Here is a 17140-nt window from a genome sequence, read left to right as displayed (position 1 = left end):
ACTATGAGTGAAAAAGTGAGAATTGTGAGATATAAAGGCAATAGTGAGGTAAAAACTCACAACTATGAGTAAAAAAGTGAGAATTGTGAGATATAAAGGCAATAGTGAGGTACAAACTCACAACTATGATTGAAAAAGTGAGAATTGCGAGATATAAAGTCAATAGTGAGGTAAAAACTCACAACTATGAGTAAAAAAGTGAGAATTGTGAGATATAAAGGCAATAGTGAGGTAAAAACTCACAACTATGATTGGAAAAGTGCGAATTGTGAGATATAAAGGCAATAGTGAGGTAAAAGCTCACAACTATGAGTAAAAAAGTGAGAATTGCGAGATATAAAGTCAATAGTGAGGTAAAAACTCACAACTATGAGTGAAAAAGTGAGAATTGTGAGATATAAAGGCAATAGTGAGGTAAAAACTCACAACAATGAATAAAAAAGTGAGAATTGTGAGATATAAAGGCAATAGTGAGGTAAAAACACAACTATGAGTAAAAATGTCAGAATTGAGTAAACAAGTCAAAATTGAAAGATATAAAGTCAGAATTGCGTGATTAAAACACAACTACGAATAAAAACGTCAGAATTGTGAGATAAAAAGTCAGAATTGAAAGATAAACACAATTACGAGTAAAAAAGTCCAAATTGTGAGTAAAAAAGTTAGAATTGCGAGATAAACTCACAACTATGAGTAAAAAAGTCAGAATTGCAAGATATAAAGTCAGAATTGCGAGATTAAAACTCACAACTACATGTAAAAAAAGTGAGAATTGTGAGATATAAAGTCAATAGTGAGGTAAAAACTCACAACTATGATTGAAAAAGTGAGAATTGCGAGATATAAAGTCAATAGTGAGGTAAAAACTCACAACTATGAGTGAAAAAGTGAGAATTGTGAGATATAAAGGCAATAATGAGGTAAAAACTCACAACTATGAGTAAAAAAGTGAGAATTGTGAGATATAAAGGCAATAGTGAGGTAAAAACTCACAACTATGATTGAAAAAGTGAGAATTGTGAGATATAAAGGCAATAGTGAGGTAAAAACTCACAACTATGATTGAAAAAGTGAGAATTGCGAGATATAAAGTCATTTGTGAGGTAAAAACTCACAACTATGAGTGAAAAAGTGAGAATTGTGAGATATAAAGGCAATAGTGAGGTAAAAACTCACAACTATGAGTAAAAAAGTGAGAATTGTGAGATATAAAGTCAATAGTGAGGTAAAAACCTCACAATTATGATTGAAAAAGTGAGAATTGTGAGATATAAAGTCAATAGTGAGGTAAAAACTCACAACTATGAGTGAAAAAGTGAGAATTGTGAGATATAAAGGCAATAGTGAGGTAAAAACTCACAACTATGATTGAAAAAGTGAGAATTGTGAGATATAAAGTCAATAGTGAGGTAAAAACTCACAACTATGATTGAAAAAGTGAGAATTGCGAGATATAAAGTCAATAGTGAGGTAAAAACTCACAACTATGAGTAAAAAAGTGAGAATTGTGATATATAAAGGCAATAGTGAGGTAAAAACTCACAACTATGATTGAAAAAGTGAGAATTGCGAGATATAAAGTCAATAGTGAGGTATAAACTCACAACTATGAGTAAAAAAGTGAGAATTGTGAGATATAAAGGCAATAGTGAGGTAAAAACTCACAACTATGATTGAAAAAGTGAGAATTGCGAGATATAAAGTCAATAGTGAGGTATAAACTCACAACTATGAGTAAAAAAGTGAGAATTGTGAGATATAAAGGCAATAGTGAGGTAAAAACTCACAATTATGATTGAAAAAGTGAGAATTGTGAGATATAAAGTCAATAGTGAGGTAAAAACTCACAACTATGAGTAAAAAAGTGAGAATTGTGAGATATAAAGGCAATAGTGAGGTACAAACTCACAACTATGATTGAAAAAGTGAGAATTGCGAGATATAAAGTCAATAGTGAGGTAAAAACTCACAACTATGAGTAAAAAAGTGAGAATTGTGAGATATAAAGGCAATAGTGAGGTAAAAACTCACAACTATGATTGGAAAAGTGAGAATTGTGAGATATAAAGGCAATAGTGAGGTAAAAGCTCACAACTATGAGTAAAAAAGTGAGAATTGCGAGATATAAAGTCAATAGTGAGGTAAAAACTCACAACTATGAGTGAAAAAGTGAGAATTGTGAGATATAAAGGCAATAGTGAGGTAAAAACTCACAACAATGAATAAAAAAGTGAGAATTGTGAGATATAAAGGCAATAGTGAGGTAAAAACACAACTATGAGTAAAAATGTCAGAATTGAGTAAACAAGTCAAAATTGAAAGATATAAAGTCAGAATTGCGTGATTAAAACACAACTACGAATAAAAACGTCAGAATTGTGAGATAAAAAGTCAGAATTGAAAGATAAACACAATTACGAGTAAAAAAGTCCAAATTGTGAGTAAAAAAAGTTAGAATTGCGAGATAAACTCACAACTATGAGTAAAAAAGTCAGAATTGCAAGATATAAAGTCAGAATTGCGAGATTAAAACTCACAACTACATGTAAAAAAAGTGAGAATTGTGAGATATAAAGTCAATAGTGAGGTAAAAACTCACAACTATGATTGAAAAAGTGAGAATTGCGAGATATAAAGTCAATAGTGAGGTAAAAACTCACAACTATGAGTGAAAAAGTGAGAATTGTGAGATATAAAGGCAATAATGAGGTAAAAACTCACAACTATGAGTAAAAAAGTGAGAATTGTGAGATATAAAGGCAATAGTGAGGTAAAAACTCACAACTATGATTGAAAAAGTGAGAATTGTGAGATATAAAGGCAATAGTGAGGTAAAAACTCACAACTATGATTGAAAAAGTGAGAATTGCGAGATATAAAGTCATTTGTGAGGTAAAAACTCACAACTATGAGTGAAAAAGTGAGAATTGTGAGATATAAAGGCAATAGTGAGGTAAAAACTCACAACTATGAGTAAAAAAGTGAGAATTGTGAGATATAAAGTCAATAGTGAGGTAAAAACTCACAATTATGATTGAAAAAGTGAGAATTGTGAGATATAAAGTCAATAGTGAGGTAAAAACTCACAACTATGAGTGAAAAAGTGAGAATTGTGAGATATAAAGGCAATAGTGAGGTAAAAACTCACAACTATGATTGAAAAAGTGAGAATTGTGAGATATAAAGTCAATAGTGAGGTAAAAACTCACAACTATGATTGAAAAAGTGAGAATTGCGAGATATAAAGTCAATAGTGAGGTAAAAACTCACAACTATGAGTAAAAAAGTGAGAATTGTGATATATAAAGGCAATAGTGAGGTAAAAACTCACAACTATGATTGAAAAAGTGAGAATTGCGAGATATAAAGTCAATAGTGAGGTATAAACTCACAACTATGAGTAAAAAAGTGAGAATTGTGAGATATAAAGGCAATAGTGAGGTAAAAACTCACAACTATGATTGAAAAAGTGAGAATTGTGAGATATAAAGGCAATAGTGAGGTAAAAACTCACAACTATGATTGAAAAAGTGAGAATTGCGAGATATAAAGTCATTTGTGAGGTAAAAACTCACAACTATGAGTGAAAAAGTGAGAATTGTGAGATATAAAGGCAATAGTGAGGTAAAAACTCACAACTATGAGTAAAAAAGTGAGAATTGTGAGATATAAAGTCAATAGTGAGGTAAAAACTCACAATTATGATTGAAAAAGTGAGAATTGTGAGATATAAAGTCAATAGTGAGGTAAAAACTCACAACTATGAGTGAAAAAGTGAGAATTGTGAGATATAAAGGCAATAGTGAGGTAAAAACTCAACTATTATTGAAAAAGTGAGAATTGTGAGATATAAAGTCAATAGTGAGGTAAAAACTCACAACTATGATTGAAAAAGTGAGAATTGCGAGATATAAAGTCAATAGTGAGGTAAAAACTCACAACTATGAGTAAAAAAGTGAGAATTGTGATATATAAAGGCAATAGTGAGGTAAAAACTCACAACTATGATTGAAAAAGTGAGAATTGCGAGATATAAAGTCAATAGTGAGGTAAAAACTCACAACTATGAGTAAAAAAGTGAGAATTGTGATATATAAAGGCAATAGTGAGGTAAAAACACACAACTATGATTGAAAAAGTGAGAATTGTGAGATATAAAGGCAATAGTGAGGTAAAAACTCACAACTATGATTGAAAAAGTGAGAATTGTGAGATATAAAGGCAATAGTGAGGTAAAAACACAACTATGAGTAAAAATGTCAGAATTGAGTAAACAACTCAAAATTGAAAGATATAAAGTCAGAATTGCGAGATTAAAACACAACTACGAATAAAAACGTCAGAATTGTGAGATAAAAAGTCAGAATTGAAAGATAAACACAATTACGAGTAAAAAAGTCCAAATTGTGAGTAAAAAAAGTTAGAATTGCGAGATAAACTCACAACTATGAGTAAAAAAGTCAGAATTGCAAGATATAAAGTCAGAATTGCGAGATTAAAACTCACAACTACATGTAAAAAAAGTCTTGTAGGTAAAAAAAGTCATAATTGAAAGATAAACACAACTACGAATAAAAAAGTCAGAATTGCAAGTTATAAAGTCAGAATTGCGAGATATAAAGTCAGAATTGCGAGATATAAAGTCAGGATTGCGAGATTAAAATTCACAACTACGAGTAAAAAAAAGTTTAAATTGTGAGTAAAAAAGTGTTAAAAAAAATAAAAAAGATAAAAGTGGCAAAAATTCTTTTTGTTAAATTTTTTTTTTTAATTCGGTGGTGTAAACAAGCTTCCATCAGTGTGTTGTTGTGTTGGACTCGAGGCAAATGAAGACCCCTCTTAAACCACAGAAACATTCACTGGATCCCCAGTAAATAACCAGCCGATTCACCAACAAACCAACACACTTCCTCTCCGAAGGCGCTCAGCATTCATCTCACTCTCTTCAGGGTTTTACGAGGTATCACAGTTGTAAAACATGACTAAAAGGGTTGTTTGTTTAAAGCCGCTCAGACGTCTCAGGCTTTCACAGCACCTGCAGAACATAAATCATGAAACCTCGCCAGTGTGTGGTTTGGGTTCAGGACTGGCTGGTTGGGGAATGGGTTACACCTAGGTTCCTAAATGCATTAATATAAGTGGGTTAAAAATGACTAAAATCAGCCTTGATATGTACCTATCAAGATATAAAGTGTATACACAATATAAAGTGTGCCAAATGAGTCTGGCCTGGGAACGGATAGAAGATAAGATCCGTCGGACTTCCACTGCCAAACTGCAGGAATGCACCAGGTGTGGAGATTTTAGATGGTGATATGAAAGATATTTAGGTAGGGTTACATTATTTCTGAATCTAATAAAACATTGTTCCATTGTTGCATTCTGAAATGTATCAGAACTCATCAGACAGACTCCAAAAAGCATAGAGAATAGATAAACTCATATATTCACACTGCGTCCAGGTTCTAAAAAGTAACTGAGTCTCTAAAAACGTTCTAAAAATTAACCAACTTTCTAAAAAGGTTCTAAAAGTAGCTGAGTGTTTCTAAAAAGGTTCTAAAAGTAGCTGAGTGTTTCTAAAAAGGTTCTAAAATGTAACTTAGTTTATAAAAGAGTTTTAAAAAGTAACTGCCTGTTTCTAAAAAGGTTCTAAAATGTAACTAAGTTCATAAAAAGGTTCTAAAAAGTAACTGTGTGTTTCTAAAAAGGTTCTAAAAAGTAGTCGAGTGTTTCTAAAGACGCTCTATTCACTCGCTCTACTGCTGGACGCCTGTCTGCGTTTTACAGAATAAGTGTTGAATAGATAAACTCATAAAGTCACACTGCGTCCAGGTTCTAAAAAGTAACTGAGTTTCTAAAAAGGTTCTAAAAAGTAACTTTCTAAAATGGTTCTTTAAAAGTAACTGAGTTTCTAAAAAGGTTCTAAAATGTAACTTAGTTTATAAAAGAGTTCTAAAAAGTAACTGCGTGTTTCTAAAAATGTTCTTTAAAAGTAGCTGAGTTTCTAAAAAGGTTCTAAAATGTTACTGCGTGTTTCTAAAAAGGTTCTAAAAAGGTTCTAAAATGTAACTTAGTTTATAAAAGAGTTTTAAAAAGTAACTGTGTGTTTCTAAAAAGGTTCTAAAAAGTAACTGAGTTTCTAAAAAGGTTCTAAAAAGTAGCTGAGTTTCTAAAAAGGTTCTAAAATGTTACTGCATGTTTCTAAAAAGGTTCTAAAAAGGTTCTAAAATGTAACTTAGTTTATAAAAGAGTTTTAAAAAGTAACTGCCTGTTTCTAAAAAGGTTCTAAAATGTAACTAAGTTCATAAAAAGGTTCTAAAAAGTAACTGTGTGTTTCTAAAAAGGTTCTAAAAAGTAGTCGAGTGTTTCTAAAGACGCTCTATTCACTCGCTCTACTGCTGGACGCCTGTCTGCGCTTTACAGAATAAGTGCTGAATAGATAAACTCATATATTCACACTGCGTCCAGGTTCTAAAAGTAACAGAGTTTCTGGAAAAAAGTTTCTAAAAGTAGCTGAGTTTCTAAAAAGGTTCTAAAAAATGAGTTTCTAAAAAGGTCCTAAAATGTAACTAAGTTTATTAAAAGGTTCTAAAAGAGGCTGAGTGTTTCTAAAGACGCTCTATTCACTCGCTCCACTGCTGGACGCCTGTCTGCGCTTTACAGAATAAGTGCTGAATAGATAAACTCATATATTCACACTGTGTCCAGTGAGCTTAACACTGGTCTCTGGCACACTGAGCTAATGACCTTCAGTCTGACCGCGCTGGAAAAGGAAGAAAGCAGGAACAGAGCCGGAAATTGGACATGCAACATTGAAAGAAAAGAATGGGAGCGAGAAGGGAAGAATGTGTTTGGACCTCCTGTCTTTGTTGCCCAAAGCTGAAGTTTTCAAAGGAACTCGGTCACATTTAGACCCAAACCCTCCTCTGAGCCCGACAGTAACGCCTCTGATCCAACCATCCATTCAGCAGGAATTCCTAAATGAAAATGCTCCGGTTCGGGCCTTTAGTTCACGAAAGCATTCAGACACACAGACAACACTGTCTTTTTTCCCTGCTGCTTCCTGTAATACACACAAACAGACCCAATCAGAATGAATCATGATGATATGTATAAAAAGAAGTAATGAGTGTTTTTTAAAAGGTTCTAAGAAGTAATGAGTGTTTTTTAAAAGGTTCTAAGTAACTGTGTAAACCTAGTTTTTGTTGAACGTTCTTCAATAAAACTAACAATGCCACCCTGAACACATGAACACATGAAAATGCTGACAATATTCCTTAAGTTTTAAATGCAAAAATGATCTATTAATACATGCTTTTTTAATATTAAAAACCATTTCAGATGTATCCTCGTCATTTGCATGAAACCCCTGTGTAATAGTGTGCACATGTGTGTGTGTGTGTGTGTTTGCTCACTGGCATGTCTACCGCTCCTCCCCCGGGTTATTACTCTCTCTCCTGACAGTGACCTCTTGGCTAAAGGTCACGGTGCCGATGACCTTGTTGTGTTCATATGTGGGTCATCTGTGACCTCCTTCAGATCCGCGCTGACCTCTGACCTCAGTGCGCAGTGTGTTCACTGCACTTTAACAGATGATCCGCGGTCAGATCACATGACGCTGTGACCAGTGTTGAGGAATGTGACTCTTAAAAGCAACACATTACACTGTATTTCTAAAAAGGTTCTCAGAAGAAACGGTGCATTTCTTACAAGGTTATAAAACGTAATGAGTGTTTCTAAAAAAGGTTCAGTTCAAAAAAGTAGAGTGTTTCTAAAAAGTTTCTAAAAAGAACTGAGTTACTAAAAAGGTTCTAAAAAGTAATGAGTGTTTCTAAAAAGAACTGAGGGCCCGTCCACACGAAGACGCGTTTCGCTGTATACGTATACATTTTTTATCGTATTGGCGTTTCGTCCACACGGATCCGGCGTTTTGGGAGAGTGAAACCGCTATTTTTTTAAACCGGGTCCCAAAGTGGATAAATCTGAAAACGTCACTGTAGCAATGTTCAGGGAAGAAGGAGGCGGGAACCGGCGAACATTTAACAAACTTTATTTAAAATAAAATAAACAAACTAAAATACTGCCAGCAGCCCCTCGCGGACGACTGCTGGCTTACTCAAAATAAACATAACGGCCAGCAGCCCCTCGCGGACGACTGCTGGCTAAAATAAAACACAAATACAAAAACCAGAACAACTAAAATCAGGCCTGTTCCTCTCTCCATCATCAACGTCGTCGCTCCTCCTTTATGCTTCCGCTCCTCCGTGAGAGATGCGAGACCGGTGTGCTCACAGGTGTTGCTCATTATCAATCGCACCACCGGCCTCGCGCCGTTCTCTCACGTCCCTCGGCCGTCCTGTTCGTCACAGTCACCCTTGCGGTTTCGTGTGTACAGCCAATCCGTATATTTTGTGAAACGATGATGTCATCACATCACGTGTCGGCGCATGCTCAAAGTCTTCTTCTCCGTGTATAGTGTATCTCTGTGGCACAATTACATCGCCCCATACTGGTCTGGCATATATACTACACCGTTTTCAGTCGGTTTCAGTGGTTTCGTGTGGACGCAGATATTTCTTGAGATGACGCCGTGTTTACGGAGTTTTTTTTTAGAACGAGGAAAAAAAATAATCGGATAGGGAACGCACCGGCTTCGTGTGGACGTGGCCTGAGTTACTAAAAAGGTTCTAAAAAAGAACTGTATTTCTACAAAGGTTCTAAAAAGTAACAGTGTGTTAATATGGTTCTATGGTTAATATTGATTAAAAAGGTCATATTTCTTAAAAGGTTCTAAACATTAACTGAGTTTCTAAAAAGATTCAAAAAAGCTTTGGTCAAAAAAAAGTAGCTGCGTGTTTCTAAAAAGGTTCTAAAAAGTCACCACATGTTTTAAAGTAGTTTTTCCTTTCTAAAAGCAAATTACATTATGTTCGTTTTTATGGAAAGTAATGTTACATGTGTATGTAGAATGCATGAATAGAAATTAAATTTACCTGAGGTGACAGTCTGAATTGAAAATACTAAAATAAAATGACTGGGTACTGAGATATAAAACAACACAATCATATTTATATTACATTCTCTTTACTGCTTGCAGTTGCACGCAATAATAATAATAATAAGGCTTTGATTTTAAATTCAGTGCTATTTAGTATACAGTATCTCGGCCTACACACGTACATAAAGTGATAAACATAGCAAAGCTCATAGTTGATCTCTCAAAATACGAAATTCCTCATCATGTCAGGGGTCATTTGGCCTGAACCTCAACAGAAAACACTCACACACCAGTAAACACTGACACACACACACACACACACACACACACACACACACACACACACACACACACACACACACACACACACACACACACACACTGCTATGTAGGGCAGGTTAAAGTGTCACGGTTTTGTGTTGTCTATCAGTCGATCTTAATTAAATTCCTGATTAATTCAATTATAGTGTATTTACTTTGCCAAATATGTTTTAGTCACATGAAGTTCTCTGGAAAGACTCATAAATGGTTGGTTCAGCATGTATTTATCATTCTTAAGTCCATTCTTGCTGTGGGAACTTCAACACTGTTCTGAATTAAATGTTTAAAAAAACTAAGCTTTCAGAACAAGTAGAGAATTATTCAATGCTCTTGAATTTAAAAAGCGTGATTGGCTGTTTGGACTTAGGTCACATGACGATGTAGAAATAAACCTGCGATCTCATCTTCTCTCTAAATTACTCAGTTAATTATGATTCAGCAGTTCAGTATCACAAGATACATCATGAATTCAGTACAGATTGTCATGAATCGAGAGTGGATCACTGATCCAGATTTCTGTTCTAAAGATCTGAAGGAAATGAGTGACCGTCGGTTTTCACCAACATAGACAAAGAAAATAACCTTACAACCTTTATAATACAGACAGTTATCCTACTACACTCCTAAACTACAAAAACTTGAGCTATCATTACATCATACATAGAATCACAAGGATTCAATAGTCATTTAAAGTCTGCATGAAACATTTGCGCTATTTTTTTTCCCCTATTGTAAGTAGGCCTATATTCGAGAGAAATAAACAATTGTAGGGGCGGGGCTTGCTTTTGTCTGTGGGGAATTGATTGGAATTGGATGGTTGTGATTTGCTATTGGTGGATAACATGTGAGTGACAGGTTGCCCCGCCCTCGCGCCAGTAAACAAACTCTTAATGACTGGCATTTTCAATCATCATCTCTAAACTCCAACTAACCTCAATACTAGGACTTCTTCTTGTTTTTCTGATTAATTACCCAATAATAACCAGCTCAGCTTTTCTGATGTGACTCACTGTCAGAACTCACTGTGTTTCACTGTTTCCTGTCACGACAATTTTCGTACACATATGACATATCCATAATTCCTCATAAAGTCTGAGGCATTTAACACGTTGTTTACTAGTATAAACCTTCCCAAAAATATCACAAAACGTAATAAGTCATAGAACGCTTTAGTAGTTTACATTTCACATACACCTACCGTCGTTCACTCCTTGGCGCGCTTTTAGGAGAATCCCGCTCTTTTTCTGTCTCCATGGTGAAGCGCTTGACAATGGCGCCATCTTGTGGAATATCGCGAGAACTGTCACTCGCGCTCATTCTGCTTATGCCTCGTTTGTACAGCTAGTGTCGCTGTTGAGAAAAAAGCGAAAATACAGCATCTCTGGAATCATCATTAGTTTACAGATGAGGAAAAGAGTAGGCCTATTACAAGAAGCCTTTCCAAAACGACCCAAAATCAGATCATCTATATAGCCTACCTTCATTCCAGCTAGTCATATATGTTCTAAGACGTTATGGGAACAGTGGTTTTATTTTTTTTTTTAAATGCTGTATTTGAACATTCAATTTACAGTGTGAAACAACAAAATTAGAACACAACAATAAGTATTAAGAATAACAAAAATACAACGAATAGTAGCCTAAAAGAAAACACTTCACCAACATCATAGAACAAACAGAACTAGACAGTAAAATAAGTGAGAATGGGAAAAAAGAAAGAAAGAGGGCATTACTTAAATTAAAATAAATGTAAACTTTAATTAAGGTAAAACGTTTGTAGGTCGTGCAAAGTGTACATGTTCTGAGTGATTTTGGGTTAAGAGAAGATGAAATTGTAAGTAGCATAATGTTTTATCTCGTGTAAGAATACAAAAAATAACAGAAACTTAGCAAGCCTATTGCTTGAGATAAACCAACTAACATCTTTCCAAAGTTGCAGAGTATAACTGCACGACCAAAACAAATGAAGAGGAGTTTCAGTGTCAAACAGTGGTTTTAAATGTGAGATCAATGGTTGAGGTCTGTTACGCAACGACGTGTGCACGCGCGCGCGCGCTCGCGTGTGTTTCTCAGCATCCGCGACTGTAATGGCGGCGGATCCGGTTACAACTGAGATCAAAGAGTATAGAAGAATAGAAATTATTTGCTAAGATCATCTAGACCGATTCCGTGAGTCCGATCATCCTCTAGGAACTACAGATCCAGTGCACGAGCACGAGGCTGAAGGCGGATTAAAGCGCGTGCACGAGGAGGATCTGAAGTCATGGATGTGTTCGCGTTTCTCAATCTAAATGAACTCGCTCTCGGGCTGTCAAATCTGTCAATGTTTCCATACTTTGACATGGCGCATTATATCATATCAGTGATGAGTCTGAGAGAGCAGCCAGGTAAGAGAAATCACACCGAATCACCTTTAGTGCATCAAATCCACAACCAACTTCTACTGTTACAAGTTTATTTCGTTGCATTTCTGATCATGTCACAAGTTTTCATGAAATTAAAAGTTGCATTGCTATCTAAATGCATTGTATTTATTCAACATAGTTGTGATAATGTTGCAAGATCCGATGTTTATTGTGTTTTATGAACGTTCGTCACGGATTTGCTCCAGGTTCCTTCGGCAGGTGAAGCAAACGCGCACGCGCACACGTGTACAGGCGCGTGCACGACACTGTTTATCAGTGGCTTCACAATAGTCCAGGTTGCACTGGTACAGAATGAAGGTTTAGTTCTCACATGTTTATGATTTGATGACTTTGTGCATCAAGAGCAGCTCAGTGTGTTTAAAAGCGCCTGCATAATAAAGGTTTATAATGAGATTAAAAGCAGAAGCTAATGTTACATGTTCAAAAGGGAAGAAGAGAAATGCACCTAATCATTAACTCACGGTCAATATTATCTAGTCTCTCTCTGTGTGTGCTTTTCTCCAAGAAAAATGCAAATTGCAGGGGTTAGACAGATTACACGTGCAGGGCGGAGGCACAAAACCAGTTTGGCGGATCGTTTTGCATTAACCGCTCCATATAAACATGGCCTTTGCTCTTCTGCACTGTCAGAGCTGCGTCTTCACATCCCAGTCAAGAAGATCCTAACCACGTTTACACAAATGAAGGCCTCAAAGTCCCACTGTAGTGTCGTCAATAATTTTATCACCACAATGACACATTTATAAAATGTTTCCTTAATTCTTTATTCCTTTAATTCAAATATCTTGAATGTAACTCGACACCCTTGCGTCATTTAGTATGCGTGGTTCTATGAATATGCAAATGAGCCCCGCCTCCACTCACTCACTCAGAGATCCACTCGTGACGATCACACGTTGATCTGATTGGTTACAAGGTAGTTTGTGACGTCAGAAACACCAGCGATTTCAAAGCGTGTTTTTGAGACTGTCTTTGGTTCACTGCAGTTTTAAGCAGAAAATACTCAGCAATGCTGTCGACTTATGAATTTACTCACGGTTTGTGTTAAAGCAGATTAAAAACACCACATAGACACATAAACAACATTAAACGCTGGATTTTCACCACAGTGAACATTCCATTGTATCATTCTTCAAACGTTCTGGAGCGTTACATTTGAATATTCTCTGAACATTCCGAAACAAGTAACATTTAAAAAACGTTACAGTCCCAGTGAAGCGTTCAGTATAAATGATGTTTTAGTTTGAACGTTCTGAGAACAGGGTTCGTACGCGGTGCTTTTTTGAAATTTAGGTCCTGGAAAACCCTTGAAAACAGCCATATTTATGAAGAAGTACTTGAAAAGTGATTAAATTATTGAAAGACAATATATGGGAAATTTATTTTTAATTTTATTGATAAAACAATCTTTTCACACAAACTGAAAGCTGCAGTCTGATATAGAGGCATTTCTCATGTCTATGAGTGTGATATTACTCATAAATATCCATGATACAGCTTTTATTCTTCAGCTCAATCGTATATTAATAGGAGAATAAATCAGTTTGAATAAGGACATGATATCTTTGTCATAGTTTCCTTTCAATGGTTAAAGTTACAACAGTCATTGCATCCGCTGCACTTTATTTGTTCCATGTTTTATTAGCTTATTTTTATTTATCTAAAAACCTTTTTTAGAATTTAAAATATAATAAAGAAGGATATTGTGTGGTAAATGAGATCTCTGATTGTAGTCCTTGAAAAAAACAAAAAAGTAGTGCTTGAAAAGTCCTTGAATGTCCTGGAATTTGATTTGACAGTGTCTGTGAGAACATTATCGAACACCACAGATAACTCTGAACGAGGAACTGAAGGAAGGTTCAGTAACGACACTGGAAGAGTGTGTGTTCAGAGGTGTGTGTTCTCTATTGTGTCGAGCAGCTGCTCTGGATCACAGGCTATTTCTGAGTCTCGGCGTCGCGTTTCTCCTGCTCTCTCTATTGTTCCTGACGTCCTCCACACGTCCTCATGTTCACCTCCACACACACACACACACACACACACACACACACACACACACACACACACACACACACACACACACACACACACACACACTGAAAACTGATCAGTTGACTTAAAGGGGTCATCAGATGCAAAATTCACTTTTATACGGTGTTTGCATATAAATGTGTGTTTGCGGTGTGTCGACACAAACACCATACAATGAAAAGATTCCATTCACTTCTTTTTTTTTATCCTCAAAAAGTCTAAACACACTCAATAATCAAGCCGTTGAGATTTTCTGAGCAATAGGATGTCATATTGCTCATGCTCCGCTTAGCATAAGTTAGCATTTAAAGAGACGTGCACCTTATTATCATTTAAAGAGACATGCACCTTATTATCATTTAAAGAGACATGCACCTTATTATCATTTAAAGAGACATGCACCTTATTATCATTTAAAGAGACATGCACCTTATTATCATTTAAAGAGACATGCACCTTATTATCATTTAAAGAGACATGCACCTTAGTATCATTTAAAGAGACATGCACCTTATTATCATTTAAAGAGACATGCACCTTATTATCATTTAAAGAGACATGCACCTTAGTATCATTTAAAGAGACATGCACCTTATTATCAGTTAAAGAGACATGCACCTTAGTATCATTTAAAGAGACATGCACCTTATTATCATTTAAAGAGACATGCACCTCATTATCATTTAAAGAGACATGCACCTTATTATCATTTAAAGAGACATGCACCTCATTATCATTTAAAGAGACATGCACCTCATTATCATTTAAAGAGACGTGCACCTTATTATCATTTAAAGAGACATGCACCTTATTATCATTTAAAGAGACGTGCACCTTATTATCATTTAAAGAGACATGCACCTTATTATCATTTAAAGAGACGTGCACCTTATTATCATTTAAAGAGACGTGCACCTTATTATCATTTAAAGAGACATGCACCTTATTATCATTTAAAGAGAATTGCACCTTATTATCATTTAAAGAGACATGCACCTTATTATCATTTAAAGAGACATGCACCTTATTATCATTTAAAGAGAATTGCACCTTATTATCATTTAAAGAGACATGCACCTTAGTATCATTTAAAGAGACATGCACCTTATTATCATTTAAAGAGACATGCACCTTATTATCATTTAAAGAGAATTGCACCTTATTATCATTTAAAGAGACATGCACCTTATTATCATTTGAAGAGACATGCACCTTATTATCATTTAAAGAGAATTGCACCTTATTATCATTTAAAGAGAAATGCACCTTATTATCATTTAAAGAGACATGCACCTTAGTATCATTTAAAGAGACATGCACCTTATTATCATTTAAAGAGACATGCACCTTATTATCATTTAAAGAGAATTGCACCTTATTATCATTTAAAGAGACATGCACCTTATTATCATTTAAAGAGACATGCACCTTATTATCATTTAAAGAGAATTGCACCTTATTATCATTTAAAGAGACATGCACCTTATTATCATTTAAAGAGACATGCACCTTATTATTATTTAAAGAGACATGCACCTCAATATCATTTAAAGAGACATGCACCTCATTATCATTTAAAGAGACATGCACCTTATTATCATTTAAAGAGACATGCCCCTTATTATCATTTAAAGAGAAATGCACCTTATTATCATTTAAAGAGACATGCACCTTATTATCATTTAAAGAGACATGCACCTTATTATCATTTAAAGAGACATGCACCTTATTATCATTTAAAGAGACATGCACCTCAATATCATTTAAAGAGACATGCACCTCATTATCATTTAAAGAGACATGCACCTTATTATCATTTAAAGAGACATGCACCTTATTATCATTTAAAGAGACATGCACCTCAATATCATTTAAAGAGACATGCACCTTATTATCATTTAAAGAGACACGCACCTTATTATCATTTAAAGAGAAATGCACCTTAGTATCATTTAAAGAGACATGCACCTTATTATCATTTAAAGAGAAATGCACCTTATTATCATTTAAAGAGACATGCACCTTATTATCATTTAAAGAGACATGCACCTTATTATCATTTAAAGAGACATGCACCTTTTTATCATTTAAAGAGACATGCACCTTATTATTATTTAAAGAGACATGCACCTTATTATCATTTAAAGAGACATGCACCTTATTATCATTCAAAGAGACATGCACCTTATTATGATTTAAAGAGACATGCACCTTATTATCATTTAAAGAGACATGCACCTTATTATCATTCAAAGAGACATGCACCTTATTATGATTTAAAGAGACATGCACCTTATTATCATTTAAAGAGACATGCACCTTATTATCATTTAAAGAGACATGCACCTTATTATCATTTAAAGAGACATGCACCTTATTATCATTTAAAGAGACATGCACCTAAACGGGTCGCGTGAGCAGAGCTGTTTTTGAGGAGGTAAAAGCATGTTGTTTTACACAACCATTGAGGGATTTTAACTAAAGTATGTTACAAACTTTACATGAAGACCCTAAAGATTCATACCAGCTTGTGGAAAATGGGCAACCAATGACATATTTAACTTAAAAAAATTAGGAAACCTGTTGCCTTAAAATTAAGTAAATAAACTTCATGCTAAATCGAAATAATTAATTAATGTGGAATTGTCAAGTTCACATAATTTAATTTTGTCAATTAAGCCTTACGTTTATTTACTTAATAATTTTAAGGCAGTGGGTTTACAATTTTTTTTAAGCTAAGTCAACTGATCACTTTTCACAGTGCAGGAATGATTCAAACATGTGGACTTTATCCAGTGCACCTTCAGTCACGTCGAGTCTCCTTCATTTCTACAGCGCTTTTACAATATAGAGTTTCACAGCAGCTTTACAGTGATAATAGGAGATTACAGTAACAGAGATTGTTCAGGCTTTACAGCAGATCTAGAATAAAGTTATTGTGCAGATAAAGTAATTTTGATTGATTCATTAGTTATTAACTTAGCGGCCGCTAACACCCAAACTTCAAAACTGTGAATCTGTGAGAACGCTGACGGCGTGCACATGTATCACGTGTTTGATATATGCGCTTCTGAATATCCTGTGACCTTAAATGGTCTGTTTTCCCAGAGGAAAAATGTAATTTTGAGTGTGTATCTGCTAAAAATAGTTTTTTATTAACATTTAGAAGTTGCACAACTCCAGACTTCTTCACTTTGTCGTGTTGTTTTCATCACATTTGATGAAAGGATTGATGGATCATTGGATTGTGGTTTCCTAAGCAACTTTTGTTCCATGAAGATTGTGTTTGTTCAGCTTCTCTGATGAAGACTGAGACTGTTCTGGATTCAGTTTTTCCCTGCGTGTCACTTCCTGTTTGCAGACT

General features: G+C 34.9%; 1 protein-coding gene across 1 annotated transcript in view; it reads left to right on the top strand.

The window, feature by feature from the left end:
* The first annotated feature begins 11364 nt into the window (after positions 1–11364).
* The window catches only part of tmem38b (transmembrane protein 38B), a 27759-nt gene continuing 21983 nt past the window's right edge, over positions 11365–17140 (top strand). Inside the window, exon 1 of the mRNA XM_077235464.1 lies at positions 11365–11706. Within this exon, the coding sequence (XP_077091579.1) occupies positions 11583–11706 (124 nt within the window). The 5' untranslated portion in view covers positions 11365–11582. The remainder of the gene's footprint in view (positions 11707–17140) is intronic.

Source organism: Siphateles boraxobius, unplaced genomic scaffold (genome assembly GCF_051911475.1).
Source record: "Siphateles boraxobius isolate OS27281-9 unplaced genomic scaffold, OSU_SipBor_1 192, whole genome shotgun sequence".
In the NCBI taxonomy this organism is placed as follows: domain Eukaryota; kingdom Metazoa; phylum Chordata; class Actinopteri; order Cypriniformes; family Leuciscidae; genus Siphateles; species Siphateles boraxobius.
The sequence above is the reverse complement of the archived record's forward strand: the minus strand, read 5'-3'. Positions and strand labels throughout refer to the sequence as shown.